Below are 20497 nucleotides of genomic sequence, written 5' to 3'. Positions count from 1 at the left end.
ATGTCTTAAAGCTGAAGCTTTTTAGCTAAGTGTTCAGGTTTCTGGGAACAAAAAAGAATTTCTGTTAAAATTCACTTTCATAAAAAAGGCAAACCCCAAATATATTTAAAATCATCATGGTCACAATTTATGTTGCAATTCAGTTAAAATTACATGTCATTTGGGTCACTTAACTGCTGCAGTGTAATAATTGAGGCTTTAATATGCATTGCCCTGTTCTTCGCATTATTAGCTTCCCCTGTATGTAGTGGGTACTAAATACTGATGTTCTGGACCTCACCTCTTTTGCTGATGTCACCTGTGACTCTTTCTGGAAATGAGGAAATGGTAAGGTAAGTCTAAAGTCCATCTTATAGCGCACAGAATTTTATTAAATCCCATGCTTACATGGTTTAAAACCTGCAATAAAAGTTTGCCAGTAGGATGTGTCAATGGCAAAACAGTGGAAGACAATGTCTTAGTGGAAGACAATGTCTTATCAGAAGACACAAAAGTCCATTAATGACTTTTAATGGTTTAATGTGAGGTGTCCCTGCCCATGGCAGGGGGTTTGGAACTAGATGATCTTAAAGTCCTTTCCAACCCTAACTATTCTATGATTCTGTATAGATTCTGTACTTCTCCATGGGGTGAGATAGTCATACCCAGAGAGCAATGAGTTCCCAGTATCTTCTATACCTGTTTTAGAATGAAAAGAATTGCCATCTGAAAATGTATTTATTACTCCAAATGCCATATAGGGAGTGTAGGCAATGGGCAAAGACATAAGCAATCTGCCATCTAATCCTGGGTGAGGCAAGTTCTGTGTTTAGTATCTAACTCCCCTTTCAGGCATCCACACTGAAACTAGACACCTAAACATATTTTTGTTTCTGACTAATATGTATCTAAAAGCTAAAATTTGTAAATAGGACTAAAAATATATGTGCCTTGTTCCTAGTTTACTCCTGTTTTGTTTGCAGAGAGGATAAAATGCAGCTGGTAGGTTTGCTGGCTTAGAAATAAATGAACACACAAGAATAGTCTGAATTGTCATCCTAGGGAGTGCAAATTCAATACACCAGAGAGAAAACCAAAGAAAACCCTTTCTTCCAGCTCCACACGCACACATGCAACCTCCACAGTATAACTGTAATTTATAATACAAGTGGGTCTATGTGTTTGGTAGAATTTAAATAGTAGTACAAACAGTCTAGTTTATGATATTTAGGATGAAACTCCTCTACACTTAGAAGATGTGGAAATCTTACTTTGCTCTTGAGAGCCTTGAAAAGCCGTCCAATATTAAAAGTATAGCTCTTAGGTTTCGTGTGGTTTTTGAAGCAAAAAAAAGAGTGTAATCCAAACCATATGTATTTGATCAACAATGTGACTGATTTTTTTTTTTTTTTAAACAACTTTTACCAAACAGAAGAGAGAAGACTGGACATATGAACTGTTACATTGTGTGTAGAATCTAAGCTGCAACTTTGCATGCAGATTTGGCCAAGATCAAGAACTACCAAGACAAATTGTAGCATTGCATTTGGTGCCTCGGACTCCACCATTGCACCACTTAAAAGCAGTTGTCCATCAAAGATCAGAAGGTTTGTAAATCCCTGTTCAAGTCCTGTGGCTTTATACACTTCTTATAGTGATGAACTCTGAGGTCTGGGATTTTCTTGTAGTTCCCCATATAGGGTCCTTCTCTACACTAGGTTGCTCTGTTGAAATTTTGCTGTATATATTTTCCACAACAGTTTTCTCCATAGAAACCAGGAATAATAACTTTCAAAAAAGCTGTGGAAAATATTTCAAATAATACTAAGCTTCTACTGCTTCCCCCCCTCCAAGCTTAATCACAATAAATATTTAAAAAGGACAGAGAAGTTATTCAAAGACCAGGCTACATTTTCCATTACATTAAAAAATAAAAATAAAATAAAATGAAGTTGTTGCCTCTTCATTAACATTTTTTTGGTAGATCCATTTTTTTTTTTAGATAAAATGTGCAATGTGCAATTAAAACAAATACAACAAACCTTTATATTTTGTTTAAAATAGGGTTGTAAACATACATAAGATTAAACTTGAAGCTGTGTCAATCTGATATTTTTATACGATGGCGTGAGTTCTGACACTTTACTGTGGGAATTCAGTCACTGTGACAAATGCAGAAGTAAAATAATGTCTTGATAGGCCATAAATTACATGATTTACTCCAAACATTTGTTTATATTGCTATATCAGCATAAAGCCCTGGTATAAATGGTATATGTGGGTTTAAAGTAAGTCACGGAATTTATCCCTGCTTGCTTATCACAATACGCATGAGAGGTTTTCTCCAAAACAGCTACTTCAGTGTCAACCGTTCAAAGAAAATAACCTGCATGCATGAGTGAAAGAATGGTCATTTCAGCTCTTCACCTAAGAAATGGGAGCGACTTGGAGCTGGCATACAACTACCTGAGTTTGGCTAGTAAGTGGTATCTTGTTATGGTCCAGTGAGCTGACTGCTTAGTGTTGGTGTGCTGTAATGTGCATGCAGATGGAGACACGTGGAATGGTCTGCAACATGGAAAACAGCAGAGCGAGCTCGTCAGCTGAAACCAGAATAGCTTGCTATGTGAACACTGTCCACAGTGCAGATACCCTTCCTTTCCTCTTTAGTGAGTTACATAAACCAAGACAATTAAAGTGGAGAATGCTCAGCTGGGAAGAGATGGCAAATTAGCCTACACCCGCAATGGCTCAGGTCATTTTCCTCACATCGGTGAGTCCTCATTTATTAAAACATTTTCCCACTCCTGCTATTCCTGAACCACTTTGGGTTTGAGCAGGTCACACACATGGAAGCTCACCACACCATGGAAATCACTGCTAGCTGGGACATGGGCTTCCCCTGCCTCGGAGTGAGGAACCAAAACTCAGACCTTTCGTTAAGATCCGCTTAGAAGTGGCTGCATATCCGCCCCAGTCGTGTCTCCTCACCACCCCCGCCTGCCGCCCCCCAGCCCATCATGTAAAGCAACTGCTGTCTTGAAGCTGCCCATCCGCCATGGCCATGGTCACGTCCGCACGCTCCCCCATCCCCGGGTGGACGGACTCCCCACCCCGTCGCCGCCGGTGAGTGCCGGGGCCAGGTCCGCGTGGCTGTGTGGGCGGGGGGCGGCGCATTCCCCGGCGCTGCCGGGGCCCGGTTTGGTTCCGTGCGGCTGTCACCGCAGCGTCACGCCGGGGTAACTCCAGCCGCAGGAGGGTTCGGTAGCGGAGCGCTGGTCCTGGCAGGCTCAGCGGTGGGAAAAGCGGTGGCATGTCGTACATATCTGGGACCCTGCTTGTGGGTTTTAACACGCACTCACAGGTCCAAATATACCCTGTAACAGTCTGAATTCCCGTTATTGCTTTGTTGTTGTGGGGTTTGGTTGGTTTTGCTGTTGGTTCGGCTTGTTTGGTTTTTTTTTTCCTCTGGCAAATTGAAAAGGCCAGATTAAAAAAAAATAATAATAAATATTTCAGGTCAGAGCAGAAGGTGTTCTGACACTGAGCTTCTTGTTTTTCTTAATCCTTTTGAAAATGCGTTTGAAAACAGTTTAGCTTATCATGTAGAGGAATGAAAGCATGTCATGTAGAAACAGCAAAATGAAACACGCTTCCAAGCTCAGTTTACCTCCTTTTTTTTTTTTTTTTTTTTGGAGGGGGGTGTGGGGGGAGGGGTTGTTTTTTTTTGGTTTTTCCATCCTGTTTACATAATTTGCTAGAAATGACAGAGCAGAATGACATTGAAGAAAATTTGCCTGTTTTGGTAAAGAAAATTGTGACCATAAATGCTGCTCACTTCTGTCTGAACTTATGTGATTCCTCAGAAATATCGCGCGACAATGGTATTTTAGATGATGATTATAAGGATTAAGATTTTATTTTGTATCTTCTCTAATGAAACATATAGCAGAGCTCAGAAGCTTTCAATCCACAATCTTTTTTTCTAAAGCACTGTACTTTAATACATGAAAGGGAAGTAAAAAAAAAAAGAAAGTGAATGCAATAAAAGACTTCAGGTGCTGTGGAGGACTGCTGAGGACTGCCTCAGTGTAATGCTCTGTTGTTTTGAGTCAGTGGGAGATAACAAAAGGCGCTAATTTTCTCTAGATCTGAGGTTTCTGATTTCTTATCCCTACAGTTATCAGGTAAGGAAACATCAGAGAAGAAGGAACAAGTTGAGTTTGCCAAGATTTTGGTGAGTCCTGCCAGTGTTTGGCCTCAGCCATCCAACTATATTCTAAACTCAGAGCTCACTGTAATCCCTTTTGTGGCATGAAAACATCTTTGACCTCAATCCATTGTAAACCATTTGCTTTCTAGTGATCTAGTTGCAACCTCGGGATTCTGGAAGCTCTAAGCAAATTCTGTCCCAAGGGCCTCCAGCTCTGGTACCTAAGGACTGAACAGCTCTGCTGGTTTTGCAGCCAAAAAATGTTATCCCATGTAAATAAGGAATATTCTAGTGGAAACTATATTCCTGGTATGAGCATCAAATTTGTTTTTTATTTTATTGCCATTTAAAAAAAATGTGTTTTGAAGGAAGCAGATCTGTGTGATCAAAAAGCGCAATTTGTCTGTGTTTTAAGCAGAAGAGTCTGGAGGAATCTAGGGTAAAGTAAAATATCTGAGTAGGCTTCTTTTTCTCTTCTGCTCATGATGATGGGAGACATGCAAAATGATGTTGTCAGGTTCTAATTATCCAAGATTATTTCAAAAGAAATCAAAAGCTGAATCTCTGCAAGCTTGTCAAAAGTTAGACTATCTTGTCTAAATCAGTTACTTTGGAATAGCCACGTGCTAATAGTCCATATGCTGTAATGCAGCTTTTTGGAATCTTGCTACTCCAGTGAGGAAAAAAACGAAAATAAAAGCAAGCAGAAGAAATCCCAGGGGACCGTAGCTTCAGGAGGCGAAAAATTGGTGCTTTTTGCTTGCCTGTCTCTTCCCAGTTTCCTGCCCCCTTCAGCGTATGAGAAAGACAAGAAGAGTTTATGCACTTTGGAAACTCGATAGGAGGCAGCAGCTGATCTTCCCATCACCAGCCTAAAAATAATCCACTCCAGGGCTTGGAGCAGCTTCACTAAGTGGAGGAAAATCCTGCCATCGGGATGATATTGATCACATAGCACAACCGAGTGACAATTGGGTTGGTATTTTGTTTTTGTGTTTACAAAGGTAAGCTACAGAGTTTGATCTAACATTCAGCAACCAAACGGGGCATGCGATGACCCTCCCCCATTATCTCCCACTAACCACCTCCTCCTCCTTCCCTTTATATTTGTGGGACAGGGCTGTGCCTCGTTCTTTCCTGGGATTACAACTCCAGTCTCTTTTCCCTTTTCCTTTTCCATCCGCAGGCATTCTCAGCCTTTACCATCCCCTCCTGCTGTTTTCTTTGCCGCTGTTCACAGGGTTATGTTTCTTTTTATAAGCTGTCCTGTCTTGGCATGTGAAGTCGAAGGTTTTACAGCAGGCAGGGTAGCAGGCTGATGTTGGAAATTGCATTCTGTTAAGCAGCTTACCAAAAAAAAAAGCAATGTATTAGATGTGGGAGACCACTGCAGATGTTTGTGTGAAATGCTTTGCAATGCCACTAGCCTGTTTAGCACCACTGCTGCTGTGATTTTCTCTGTGTTTGGAGCCTGATTCAAAATCCTACCAAAGTCAATGAGATTCTTTGCATTGACTTCAGTAAGGTTTGGATCGGGCTGCTGATATGCGGCAGTCATCGACAAGTAATTTGCAGGTAATTCATCACCTTGAGGCCCAAGGAAACTGAGACAGTGATTAGCAAGGAAGTTGGGTCTATCTACAGTAGGTGGTCACAACTTAAATAGGAATAAAAAGGAAAATGATATTTTGTGAAGGGTCATTTTTTTATAAAATAGATTTTAAAGGGGCAGCACTTTTTGCCTTTACCTTATCAGAACTCTGCAAAAAATGCATAACTAGAGATCACATAGATTGCATTAGGTTCATAGATTGCATATAGATCACATTAAATTGCTTTTAGGAAAGTAGGAACAAATAGGTTTGTATCTAGAAAGGAAAAAGATTCAGAGCATTAACCTAAAATCTGTGGCAAAACTCAGAGTGAGGCCTTCCATTGTGCTTATCCAAACCTATAACTTCATCATTTGTTCTTAATTAAAATTTTCTCTGTGAAGTTCAAGAAGACAAGCTATTGCTTTTGTAATTACGTAATTATTCAGAAGATAAGAACTGACTATTTTTGTACATGTACATATATACATGTATATGTGCATATATGGACATTATATGTAAGACACTGCCCCAAAAAAAAACTGAACTGATACCCAAGAATGCTCTGTAAGCTGATATATTTTAATTAGTAAGTGCAGCTGTTAGTTTCTTTTTAATATAGGCAGCAGAACTACTGAAATAAATGTTTTTCAAAATATTCTTATTTCCCCCAAATAAGGTCTACCTGAGGACTGTATTTATACTCTTTTCTATATAGTCATAAATATCTTGCAAAGCATGCTGAACAGAGTGATAATCCAGGTAAGATGAAATCTTGAGTATGACAACTTTTGTGTCCGCTTTAAAAGACCCTAAAGTAATCAAAATGTCTTTAACAGGGATTCTTACAGTTTTGCATTGGGTGAGGATGTGCTCATAATTTTTATGGAAATTTAAATTCTCAATAATTTTCCAGTTGTCTTCTTCACTACTGCTTGTGGAAAATATATCTCAGGAACTGGCTTAGTGCCCTGAGAATCCCCATTTATGCTTATTAACATGAGACTTGTGTTTAGATTCAATGCTATGTCATGTTCATGTTTACAAATTTGTCCTATTGTTTTCTTCCAAAAACCTTTTTCTTATTCACAGTGTTTATTCCTGACTCTCATTTGTACTGGTTTCTTTTAATCTTATCATGAATATAACTGTACACCTTAGCCCCCATTCAGAAAGTCTCAACTTGCCAGTGATGGGGATTTTAGCATTAAAATTTGAATGTTCAAAGGACACAAGCTTTTTTAGCTATTTCATTGCAGGGTGAACTGCTGTTAAGATGATTCACATCCTCATTAAAATAAACCAACAGGGAATCAGATTCCCAAATTATGTAAAGGGGAGCTGAAACTTGCCTTCCAGTGGCACCATCATGGATCCATCATCCTGATTGTTCTTTGCATTCCCCTCTTCTATAGAGTTTTGCTTGTGGCTTTAGCTTGTAGTTGACTACTCAGCAAAGACCATTTTCAAAAGCAGAAGGAAAAATAAAGCACCTCTGAAAATTTCTGATCAGTTCTAGAGGTTGTTAAGTTAAAGTGAGAAATTTGTCAATAACTTTGAAGGACAAAGGCCTTCCAGCTTAGAAATGTTAAAATAAAAAAACTACGTGGCACTTGGCACCCCTGTTGGGATGCTGAATATACCCGGTACCCTCAGATACCATGTGGTTGTTATCAGGTGATCTCTATCACATCACTGCATTTCTCCTGGCTGAAATGCTAGGTTAAACCTAGTATGCTTGACAACATTCCTTCTACAATCAGTAGTGAAGCAAATATAATGTGAGGTGCTTGCTTTGGTGTAATCACCCAAGCATGACTCAATGGTCTACTATATTTGACAGAAAGGAAACTCAGAAAACCATTATTTGTAACCACTATGAATAATATTGTCTTCTTAAATGAGTATTTGAGGATCTCAACAGTTATTCTGAAAGGGTGCTACTATGTGATGAGAAACAGCGGTCAATAACTTCAGATGACCAAAAAATTTCAAAACAACTTAATACCCTTTCATCTGTTTGGGTTATGCAATTTATTGTTTTAATGTGGCAGTCAGACTGCTCCCATGTTTTGCTGTTCACTAGATGAAGCCATCTGCCTGTGAAGGAACCTTCAGCTCCAAAGATTCCAATCTGAACATAAGCTTAGAGAAAAGTCTTGGCAATCTGTATGAAAAGAAGAGGCCTTTGCTTTCCAGTGACTATCCCTTCCTTTAGGACCCACAGATAAAAAATTGCTAAAAAAAATAGTGGAAATTTCTCTGCTGTTACGCCCTATGGTTCATGGGCCCTTGAGGTAGTTATGCACGAGCCAACTTCAGAATTGAAGTATGACAGCTGCAACAACTCCACACCAGTGTTAAGCTTACTGTGAGCAGGGCTTCTTATCTAGGGAACAGCACCATGGTGATGAAGACCACAAATTCTGAGGCTGAAATAATATTTGTGTGGCTCTCCACTTGATGGCATAGCCTACAGTGAAGCAGGCAGCTGCCTATAGCAACAGTCTGCTGGGGAGGATAAAACCATCTGGCTTTGCTGCTTAATTCACTTATGTACAGTCCCAGGAAGCCCAGCTTTGTGCTGCTGCCAGTGTTACCAAGGAAGGGGTCTTGGCAGGTTTAGGAGGTCAACTGCTGCTATAAGATGTGGTAACCTCTTTGGGCTGCAGAAATAACTGCTTTTATTTCTTCAATCCCTTGACAGCAGAAGTCTCTAAATTTCTCCTCGTGTGGCTCTGCAGCCCAGTTTTTTCCCTTTTATCTTTCCCTGTATACTAACTGGGGTCTAAGAAGTCTGTCTCTCATTTTTAGTAAGGAGATCACTTTTGGCTACTCTGTGGGAAATCTTGAGTCAATGCTGTATTCTGACTCGCTTAGGGCTGATTCAAAGATCTTCAGCATGGCTATTCATTACAGTTGCTGTTTAGTGTGGTCAGCATTCTGTCTTTGGCAATGATCAACCACTGGTGCTCAGGAAAAATAGAAGAAGTTGTCAGTGCATTTAATTACGTATTTGCACAATGCTCAGCACTGAGTAAAACAAGCAGCACTTCCAACACACAGGCAAGGTACCTGTATTCACCTCTCTACAGATCTAGTTCTGCTTGAAGCCCAGCACTGGCTTACCAGGAGAGTTAAAGCCAGTGGAAGAATAGTTTAATTATTATTAAAATAACCAAATTTGGTCAGTGATCGGTCATTAGAGTGTTCCATCTTCCTGTCCATCTGCAGTTGGAGATACAACAGTAAGAACAAGTGAAATTCTTAATGCTTTTTCTAAATTTGTTGTTCTTACCTTTCACATTTTCATTTCATGAAATGAAATCTTACTGTTTTACAGTAGAGTAGGGAATAGGGTCTTTTCACTCTGCCTTGTATTGGTTATCTGCAGTCAAGATCTTCCAAACTGTCTTAATATCCAGGTTCAGTTTTCTCAGTAAAAATTTTCAAAACTAGAACTCATTACAAGTCAGTATAGCTGAGCCCTTTTAAAACCTGACAATTTTTAGAAGTATTTAAGATCCTCTTATCCTTAACTCCCAATACTGAAATACTGTTTAAAAATGCAACTTAGTCTCTCAAAAGTCTGAAGCTTTTGAACATGCTACTTGCACTGTTTACAGCCCAAAGAATGCGTACATCTGTAGCTGTGCTGAACTTTGCAAGCACGGGATGTGGGCACAAGAATCTTTGCCGTTATATTATCAAATTTTCCTTTGAAGAAGACTGAAGGTTACACTGTTTCCTTGGATGAACAATTGAATCTGGAAACCTGTCACGGTCCAACTCCTATTAACTTTGGTGGAACTGCGCAAGTGTTGTTTAAAATGGCCCATAATGTCTGTCTAGAGAAATCAAGGGCTTGTTCTTCTGCCTTAGGGGCTCTTATTTCTGTCCTTCTTTGGAAATGAACACAGCATGTTAAACCTTGAGGCAATGAAAATGAGGCATTCCCTGATGCAGCAGAAAATATTGGCTAATTCCAGCTTCAAACTGAATGGGAAGTCACTCACATGGACTGTTAATGCAAAGTATCCTCCTTACATCTCAGTAAAATTTCATCCAGTATATGGGAAGAATTGTGGAGGGTGTATTGGATCTGCCTTTTGCACCAAAAATGGATGGGAAGGGAATGACTTTTCTTGATCCCTGTGAGGCACACTGGACATAAAATTATTTCTTAGAGCTCTAAAGTACTGCAATGTATACTTATACACTGCTTTTGACGATACAAAGAACTACTAGCAGCTTGTCTGTGTAAACAGCAGAAGGTGTCTAGGAAAATTGGCATACATCAACAGATGCAGAACAAGATTCCTCTGCGTCCAGTCATAGTTCATTTCTAGCACAGTGGTGATGGACAATTGGATGGAAAAAAGGAAGGGAGCAAGCATCACTGGACTATTAATGATTCTACAATTTTTATCTCTTCTGTTCCCTATCAGTGCCATACTAGATGTGTGTCCTGAAGTTGGTGCTGCTGAAAAGGGAAGTTGTTCCTGGTGGGCGTTTTATGAGGCTAAATCATAAGCCGAATAGGGTCAACCAATACCATGACACTGACCAGAATGTTTTGATAGATTTGAAACCTGTGGAGGTTTAATGAACATGGTCACTGGATGTTCTGAATAATGAAGACGTGTTCTCTGATTTAGAAACTTGAGAATTTATTACCAATTAGCCTATCTCATTTCACTGGCAATGCAATCTTTTCAATTTTCTGTGTTTTTTTTTTTTTTTATAAACTAACCAACCTAGCCTCTTCAATTTTCTCTTTCATTTTAAGAGAAGACCATTAAATTCTACCTCATTTTGGAGACGAACCTGTAACAAAAGTATTGTGGATAGACTGCTTATTATACCTGCTCTTGGAAACTATCATTAGTATTATGGGCACTGTCTCTATACATCAATATTAACGATGAGACCAGATTCTTTCCCCAGCCCTGCAAACATGTAAAGGACAGTGGGTTTTAAGACTACATTGCTGGACATACTCCATCGCAAAACCAGGCACAGGACATATTCTTGTGAAGACTCAGATGTAATTCTTGAAAGATGTATTTTCCTTGAGAGCTGTATAGTTTTAATCCTTTCTCCAAGATTTATTTTTGACCAAAAGCCAAAAGCTACAGTGCAAGTCAATGATTCAGTGCTCATTTGAACCCAGGATCCTTCTGCCTTTCAGTACCAATCCGATAACTAGACCACAAAAGCATCTTATGCTGCCTCAGAAAAGAGTCCTCTTTGTGGGAAAGGGAGGAAAATTCCCAGCAGAACTCCCTTGGATGTCTGACCCTCAATAAAAATGAGGAAGCAACACTTCTGATTTTCAAGAGATTAACATTACCATTATGTTTCCCTTAAAGGGGACATGTCAAGCTTTAACAAATTAAAAACAAACAATCTCTGTGTAGTTGTTTTTTAAGTTTCATATTTGTTTTGCTAATAACTCCGCAGTCTATTCAGACAGAGCTCACAGATGTTTCTTTTTTGTTACTAGTCATCATATGCATTTATGAATATATTTTTGTTTAAAAAAAAAATGATAGAATGATAGTGGTCATACCACTCTGTTCATTCTAGAGAATGGTCCAACGTCTCCATCAAACTGTGTTCTACTGAAGATTGAGTGGGTTGCCTGTCAGCTGTTGTACCACAGTAAGTACATGCATGCATTTTTGCAGGATGTGGTCCACCATACAAGTCTCAGTTATGGCAAATCTCAGACCAGAAATTGCTAGTGTGTTTGGAAAAGGGTCTGCATTTATCACATTCTTTTTGATGAAACTCCTTTACAAATTTCACTGATGTATTTCAATATGGATTATGCTTTTCAGATCCAGAAAAAAAAACAATTAAAAGCAAAAAGTGAGTTTAGCAGAAAGTTCCTCTTTGAATTCTGTATTGTTTTGAAGATCTATGTTTCTGCTCTTTCTAAGGGAGTACTTGAGTGGTCTATGCTTACCTTGTTATGCTACCTTGTTTAAACAGCAAGGCTCATCAAAATAATATAAACTGTTTGAGGAATGAAGAAGAGCCTTTTTCTCCTTAATCAAGTATATTTTTTTTAAAAATCTGTTCATGCATTTTTCGCATGTCTATATTGTTCTGATTCCATAGAACTCATTAATGCCAATATTGTTGCAGAAAGATGCATTCACCAAAGCATACATATGCATTGCTTAATTGAAGATATCCTTTCCGTTTTAGTATGTAAAATTTAGGAAAAAAAGCAGGTGAGCAATTGAGTTTACCCAACATACTGTAAAGCACTATGTTGCTGTGTGTAAGTCTTGGGCAAAGAAGTCCGCAAGGAAACATTGTGGTTGCAGTCTTATCTTCTTATAAAGAAGAATGAAAAAATGATGAAGAGGTTGATAAAAGCCAGAAGCTGGACGTAACTCTTGCTCATTCGATGGCCCACACTCTGCAAGCATGAACGCATGAGCTTATCTCGTTGCACAAAGATAACCTCCTAAGAAATCACAGAAGCCAGAGAACTGCTTAGATGAGACTAAGCACATGCAGAAGGATTTGCAGGATCAAGCACAAATGCTGACTTACTGGCTATGCAATCTTCATTACAATCCACTTTGATTGAGAGTTTGGCAATTATCTGTCATGACTCATGTATGTGACCATTTTTCTGTGGGACAATGAAGAAATACGAAATATCAGTGAATGCAGACCTGCCAAATCACAAATATCAAAGGTTCAGAGCTTGCATTGAGAATGTAATGCAACAACTTGTATAAACAGAGATGTTGCACAGAGAATGTTAGCTCATCAAATAAGCAGTTACACACAGGAGTCAGCTTATGTGTGTTTGAGTTTTCTCATGAGAAATTGAAATACATTTTTTTCAAAACGTTTTTGTTCTTTCTCTATATTCTTATAAAACATTTGCAGCATTGCATTTGTGCATATAATGAACAGTAGAAGACATAGCATACTGTAATAGTACTTATAATAAAGAATAAGTAACAATAACTGCATACAAATAACATAAACACAGCCTTCATTCTAATGTACTTATACCCAACAGAGCACAAAAGAATTTTCAAAATACAACTGAATTATTCTGTATGGATTGTTCAGTGTGTTCCTTCTGTATCTGTCTGTTCATTTTGTGTTTAGCTAAAGGGAATGCTAGCAGTCTTGGTAGTTAACTATTCTCTCTTTTTTTGTAGTAACTGGACCTTCTGGAAGCAATGAGGCTTGCATTTTGTGGTAATGACAATGCTTCAGCCTATAACATCAGTGCTGGTGTCCTAAGAAATGTCTGCTTTGTGGATGCCCTCAATTTGGTTCCCCATGTCTTCTTGCTATTTATCACCTTCCCAATTTTATTCATTGGTGAGTTATTCAATGGAGCTGTGCAATTCTACAAATGCTTAAGCATGTATTTATACTCAGTCATGTTTATACGTGCTTGGAGGCCTGTGGTGCAAACCATTTGATGCTTTGTATTTGCTAAATTTAAAAAAGACAGAATGGCTTGACCCAGAGCACATGACGCCAGCCCGCTTGAAATGTTGGGGATATTAGAAGCAAATCTGAACTAAACAGCATGAAAAGATGGCTAAAAACCAGAGGAAACAGATCCAAATGCTTTGAAACGTCTCTCTGGAGAAGTTTTACTCAGATTTGAAATTGGCAACTTGCAACCTTTGCTATTATTGGGTATTAGGAGACTTAGGGCAGTGGGTCTGGATTCCCTTTAAGTTACATGAATTTCAGAGAATATCCAAAATGTGCAACTTGGATCTAATGCTAGGAAAAGTGTAGGAAACTTTTAAAACAGAATTATTTCTTCTTTTACCAATATTTGTAAACAGAAGTAAAGCAAAAGAGATAATATTTTTCCACAACAGTGAAGATAGGAAATGATAAATCTGTCTTAAAGAATTTAGGACAGGGAAGTGGTTCTAACTCATTTGTAAAAATCCCCATCTAAACTAGAACTCTAATTAGACTTTTTCTCTATAGTTGTCTCTTTATCCCAGTTATTTGCAGTTATTTTTCAGAGCTGTCAACCAGTGGCATTTTAACTGATCATAAGAGATAAAGAGACTTGAATAATTGTCAATAGGCAATATGTATTATTACTGCATGAGAAATGGCATATCAGTTATTCCATGTTACCTTTCTGGTGTCATGTATGTACATACTAATGCGTTTCTTCTATGAGGAAGATCTTAATTTGGGACTATATTTGAACTAAATATTTAAGGGCTTCCACTATGCAAAAAGACTCTGAAGTGATTGAATAATAGGCTACAGGATCCTGTGGGCTGAGACATACAGTACCTACCAATCAAGGATAACAAGATCCAGTGACTGTAAACTAATTAAATCTTTGAGGAGGGGAGTAAGACACAAGTTCTAACAAAAAGAGTAACTAAAGACTGGGAAAAATTGTAGGAATTATGGAGAACTCTCTCCAACAGTGCTGGATCTTTATTTCACTGCTGGCTCTTTCTTTGAGGTGAGAGGCAAGTCATCCTTGAATTACATGGGCTTTCTGCAGAAGTGTTTGCTGGAAATGCAATGCAAGGTTTTAGAGCAGAGGGAATCTTTTACGACAATCTGTGTTACGCATTGAGTGGTAGAAAGACACTTCAATTTCCTTACAGGTATTACCCAATTAATTTTGAAATAATATTGCAGCCACTAAAAATTCCATCTGTTTTCTAACAATGTTAGAAAAAATGAAAAAAAAAAAAAATAGCTTAAATTTTGTGTTATGTATGTTCTATGATCCTGTCATTCTTTGTATGTAATTCTTTGTTTTCTATCTTGTACCTTAATTATCAGGACAAATAGTTGTTGAATAGAGCATTAAAAGCCAGCTGGAGTCCACAGTATTGACTGACTCCAAAACTGAAAATTGATGATGAACCATATTTGTGCAGATGCAAAGAGGAAATAATGAAAAGCAGCTTGGGAGAGACAAAGATAGGAGCAAGGTCAAAGAAAGCCATGTTAGATTAGGAAAATCTCAGGAAACTGGAAAGTGCTTGAGACGGATATGGAGAAGAGAGAACATTTTGTTCCTGTGGTGTTTTGCATATTAAACAAGGATGAAGTGGTAAAATCCTGACAGTTTCTAAGAATTAATAAACCTGCATTCTGGTTTAGGTGTTTCTGAGTCACCTGATGAGCTTCTAGACATGATAAGATGCTGCATCCATGCATATCGAAAGCATATCCTGGATTTTAAACTCAGCTTGGGGGGGGGGGGATATTTTTAGGTTTTTTTTTTACTTCCCCAAAACGTGCTGTTCTTCAGATTCTCTATGGGCTTTGGAAATTCTGTCAGGGAGTTCCAGGAGCTACATGTAAGAGCCATGTAGGCTGACTGAATTAGGACAGCCCTCTAGCAGGGAAGAAAGGAACAAGAGCCAAAGCAACATGCAGGACAAGACTTACTGTCATGACTCCTAGTCAGTCCTCAGCTCCCCCCAACACTGCCATTTCTCTCAATTCCTCAGTGCTCTGCTTCTTGCCAGGTTGCTGGCCTCAGACAGGATCTTGCCTGAAAAGGATAGGTGCCATCTGAGGTGATGACATGGAAATAAGATTCAAGATTAATTTGTTGATTGAATTAGCTGAGTGCTGGTGCTGTGCTGGGAGCTTTAATGTGCCAAGAATGCACAGGGCAAGAAGGCTGGGCCATGCCTGAGGAGCTGAGACTGAGAAATTGCCATTCAGCATCCCCTGAGACAGTGCCTGAAACAGAGATAATAAATGTTATTTGTTTGAAGTAAATGTATTTATTTGAGGTCTCATTGACCATAACAATTGGAATCTTTGCCCATTCTTGTCTGCGGCTAGGAGAAACACTGTGACGCCATGAATTAAGATCTGTCAGTCCCTGTTGCGAGGCCAAGACTCTGAGATGTTTATTTTGGTTTTCTCATCTGTGTTCTTGGCCAGGGATCTCTTATCTTTGGTTACAATTGTGAGAAGGCTGTTGTCCCATTGTCTATAGAGTTAGATTGAAATTATGGGGGGCTGCATGGCAACTCAGACACCCCTCGTCATCTTATTAGTAACAACAGCACCCATAGTCTTGTGGTATTTTTGCATTGATTGTGTACCAGTAACTATGACCTATGGATTAGAGTAGGGAACTGATAACCAGGTCACTCGAGGTCTGGCTGTGTGATAACTTTCCTCTTTCATTACTGTTATTTCCTAGGCTGGGGAAGCCAAAGCTCCAAAGTCCAGATTCACCACAATACCTGGCTGCACTTCCCTGGGCACAACCTGCGGTGGATCCTGACATTCACCCTACTGTTTGTACACGTGTGTGAAATAGCAGAGGGAATAGTTTCCGATACGTAAGTGAGGTTGTTTGATGGATGGCCAAAGTAACTGTGTTCATTAGTGCCTAGTGATAATATGTAATGGGCTGGCTAGTAAGGCGTGGAGTTTTTCCCCCCAAAAATGGGGCATCATTTCATGACCTGTCAGGATTTTCATGAGATGAAGGTGAATGAAATGACTGTTCTTAGCACTTTGTTATTCTTCTCTCAAGCTATAATGTCAAGTAAATACTGACAAAATTTGAAACATTCACATGGAAAATACCTTTTTATCTTTAGGAAAATCATATTTTTTCCTCTTAAATAGCTGAACACCTAGGAATGTCAAAATGTTACATTGAAAAGAGACATCAAAATCACTAATTCATACCTTGTTTATTTTCAGACAAATGAAATCACGCCATCTGCATCTTTTTCTACCAGCTATAATGGGATTTGTGGCTGCCACTGTGTCAATAGTCTATTACCATAATATTGAAACATCTAACTTCCCAAAGCTACTGTTGGGTAAGTCTCATTCTGATATTTATGTACAAAACCTTACAAACCCCAGCAGTTTAGCCAAAATCAGCTGGGGTATATTGATATATGAAATGTGTGAGACTATTAAAAGAAAGAGGAATAATCCTCTGCTTTTCAAATTACTATTATTGTAGAAGTTACTGCACCTTTTATAAAGTATGCAATGAAAATTGTTTTTAAAAATGATTACAAAAGGAAACAAACTGTATGCCTATCATATTTCTAGCATGAGCTTTTAGGTATTTTTTAACACTGCTCATTATTTTGAGGCAAAATCTTGCTTTCGTTTGAAAGGGCTATTTTGAAAGGTCACTTTTAATAGTTGTCTGATCACAAGCCATCCTGTGCAGATGGCTACTGTTTCTCAGCATCCTTTGCAATTGCTTTTGAGATTACCCAGTCTGCTTCTGAGTTTACTCTCTCAGTCAGGAGATGGTCAGAAGAATCTGACTAGCATAGCAGGGTAATGCTTCATACGAATATACTATCCAAATTACTTATAACTCAACAGCCTGAATGAGCCATTGACAGGTACCAGCCATGCTGCAGGATATAATTAAACTTTATAAACTCTGTTTCAAAATGAGCACATATCCATATCCTTATCTGGGATGCATCCTGTTTTTTCAAAGGATATATTTGTAAAGTTAAGTGACTTTTACTTAATTTGAATAACAATGTTCCCCTCCAGAATATCTTCAGTGGACTTTTGTAATTGTGCAAAGATCCACCATTGTGGATCTCTTTGAAGGGTGTCATCACCTCACATGGCACCAGGAAAGAGAACAATGACTTGGATAAAGGAACTGCTAAGCAAATCTCTTGAATCTGAGTTCCTGACTGGCTGAGATCACGAATTGCCAGCCTGCAGACTGGTGACAAAGAGGGTCACCATGGCTGCATTCCACAAAACCATGGAATAAGTCTGTTTGAGAGAGCCAACATTTCTGCAGGACAGGTGTGATTATGTATTTATTTATTCATGCATGTGCACCTTTTTTACAGCTCTCTTTCTTTACTGGATAATGGCCTTTGTCACCAAAACGATCAAGCTTGTCAGATACTGCCAGGATGGTGTGCCTTTTTCTCAGTTGCGTTTCTGCATCACTGGAATTATGGTCATTCTCTATGGGCTGCTTATGGCTGTGGAGATCAATGTCATTCGAGTTAGGGTATGTGGATTCTTTATCATGATATAAAAAAAATACCTGTAGTATCTTGGGGATAAAGATGGGTCTTTAGTCTCAATAACTCTGGCTTGTGTCAAGTGTAGGCCCAAGTTTAGCTTAACTATAAATGTCTGGTTAATTCTATAGAAATCAATGGGAGCAGTCATCTCCTTAAAATATATGTCCTTAATGTGTCCCCTAGACATCATATGTGTGTGTGCCTGTGTATACATATACACACAGAGAGTACATATGATTTATATAGATACACATGCATATTTGTGCATGTAAGGGTATATATGTGAATGGAAGCTATACAGTATATGCTATGTTAATGCAGATAAACTGTGTATGTAGTGAATGTATAACTTAGCATATGTTCTTACCCATAATAACTTAAAATACAGTTATATCTCAAGAATTCTTTTATGTTGGTTTTGGTGTACTGATAGGCTATAGAGCTGTGTACACATTTCATATTGCTCAATTTCTTGCCAGTTATGCTGTCAAAATGGAAATGCTCTTATTTACATGCAAATTTATGTTTAAATTCAAGGTAGATTACCTTTAAATACTGTTTTGACACCATAGTTGTATTATACATAATTTTTACTAAAAATTACCATCAATAAGATCATTCCTGATCACAGGCTCTCTATTTCTTCTCCAGAGGTATGTTTTTTTCATGAACCCTCAGAAAGTAAAGCCACCAGAGGATCTACAGGACTTGGGGGTGAGGTTTCTGCAGCCATTTGTCAACTTGCTCTCAAAAGCGACTTATTGGTGGATGAATACTCTTATTATATCTGCTCACAAGAAACCCGTGGACCTGAAGGCAATCGGAAAGCTTCCAATTGCAATGAGAGCACTGACAAATTATGTCTGTCTTAAAGAAGCGTATGAGGAACAAAAGGTAACCAAAGATGTTCATTTCACTCTTTGGCCTTAGAAACTATAGCGTCACTTTGAATTTATTCTGCTTTTATGAAATCCTAGTTTTAGGAATCTTTAACTTGGGACTGTTTGTTCCGAAGTGAAACTTAGGTTAGGAAGTTCCAATCCAATGGATACTGTTTAGTTTTAAGTGAATTTACAGCAGGGGAGAGTTGCCAGGTTGAGAGCAACTGAAAACTAAAACCATAACAGACTTGCTAGCTTTCATTTTAAAAGTGAAAGCATTGTTTAAATCTTAGCCTCTTATGGCAGCATCTTAAATTAGATGACATTCTGTCCATAGTTTCAGCTGGAAACACTCATCTTCACTTTTTCCTCCAGAAAGAGAAATAGCCAAAACCACACATCAAGAATAGCCAAAACACTTGTGTCTTAACAGCATTTTATGTCACCAATACAAAACACAGCACCAGACAGGCTGCTATGAAGAAAATTAACTCTATCGCAGCCAGACACAGTGCAAAATTCATGGTGGGCAAATTCACTGTCTAGGGCAGGAGTTTCCAGAAAAACTTCTGAATACATTTAGGCAAAATTCTGGTGTTTCATTTGTGCTTCAAGCTGGTGATTCCTGACAAAGACAGGAAGATTTTGTTTTGCAGAAAGGAGGAAGGATTTGACAGCCTGCATCCCTGATTTTTACATGCATATCCATTCTCAAGCATAAACAGAGAGAATACCGTCATTCAGAGGCCACTTTGGAAAATGTAGCCCAGAGGACAAAAGCATACCAATCCTGTTCCTGCACACACCAGAGAAACAGGCTTCCACACAGGATATGATTTAGAACTGCAATGCGAAGAAAAGCCAGGAGGAGCAGCTCTCTGCTCACATCAACTGATGGAGCTGCAGGCTCCTTTCTGTGCCCTCTGAAATGAAACCATAATCAGTACAATTATTTCTATTTTAATAGATTTAGGTTGCTTCTCTTTCCTTTTGTATTCAATGCTTGGAGACCAAGACCCTTCTGCTGTAAGCAGAAAACTACTGAGTAACTGGAACTGAGCTATTTATAGCAAGAAGTGCATCCCCTAGGCCAGCTCCTTAAAGAAGCATTTGATGCCTAAATTCTACTTTAAGAAGCCAAAGAGTCTTAGGCACCTGCATACCCCAAAAATCTGACTCTCTGTGCCATTCTTAATGACAGCCATGACGACTGGGTGCAAGCATTTGTTTGTAGCTCATTTACATTTGCAGACACTGTGTGTGCCTGCACAAATATGTGGTTCAGATGCCAAAATGCAAGTTAAGAGTGCTATTGCTCAGGTGCATGAACACACTTTCAGTGTGTAGTTTCCCTTGGTGTGTGTCATGCATGTATTATGACTTGCATAGGTACCCATGCTGTTACATGCGCCTACATTTATAAAGCTGTCTTACATCAGATATTTTGGTTTCCGTTGTTGTTTAAAGTCTTGAGATTACCACAGTCTATAGCACATTTGTGCCAATCTTCAAAAACAGGCTGTAACTCTAAAGTAAACTGATACTCACAGATAAAGTAAACCAAAGGGCTAAAGCCAATCCAAAGAGGCAGGCAGTGAAAGTCACTGCAGTTCATTCCCAACAGAGAAATATGTTGGCCAGAACACAACCACAGAATTAGGAAAATTCTCCAGGTTGAAGCGTGGTCCGCAATCTGGATGAGTTGGTATGTCACTTGTCTCTGCTGCTGGAGTGTATTTTACACTAATCTTCTGCAGCTGGTGAGGGGAGCCCCCCAGAATCCTC

The 20497-nt window shown here is 38.8% G+C and overlaps 1 protein-coding gene across 8 annotated transcripts in view; it reads left to right on the top strand.

Moving 5' to 3' along the window:
- The first annotated feature begins 4998 nt into the window (after positions 1-4998).
- The window catches only part of ABCC9 (ATP binding cassette subfamily C member 9), a 75524-nt gene continuing 60025 nt past the window's right edge, over positions 4999-20497 (top strand). For 3 of the 8 annotated variants that reach the window (XM_061444393.1, XM_061444379.1, XM_061444358.1), the window contains exons 1-7: positions 4999-5196; positions 11374-11448; positions 12981-13146; positions 15995-16136; positions 16507-16628; positions 17649-17815; positions 18483-18725. In XM_061444393.1, the coding sequence (XP_061300377.1) occupies positions 13002-13146; positions 15995-16136; positions 16507-16628; positions 17649-17815; positions 18483-18725 (819 nt within the window). In that variant the 5' untranslated portion in view covers positions 4999-5196; positions 11374-11448; positions 12981-13001. Of the gene's footprint in view, positions 5197-6463; positions 6547-11373; positions 11449-12980; positions 13147-15994; positions 16137-16506; positions 16629-17648; positions 17816-18482; positions 18726-20497 lie in introns of all 8 variants that reach the window. The other 5 variants (XM_061444364.1, XM_061444343.1, XM_061444387.1 and 2 more) reach the window with 3 other exon arrangements.

This window comes from Pezoporus flaviventris, unplaced genomic scaffold (genome assembly GCF_033815535.1).
Source record: "Pezoporus flaviventris isolate CSIRO_AGI_PZ_B2104156 unplaced genomic scaffold, CSIRO_AGI_Pfla_v1 ptg000002l, whole genome shotgun sequence".
Classification (NCBI taxonomy): Eukaryota; Metazoa; Chordata; class Aves; order Psittaciformes; family Psittacidae; genus Pezoporus; species Pezoporus flaviventris.
This window is presented reverse-complemented; position numbering and strand designations above follow the sequence as displayed.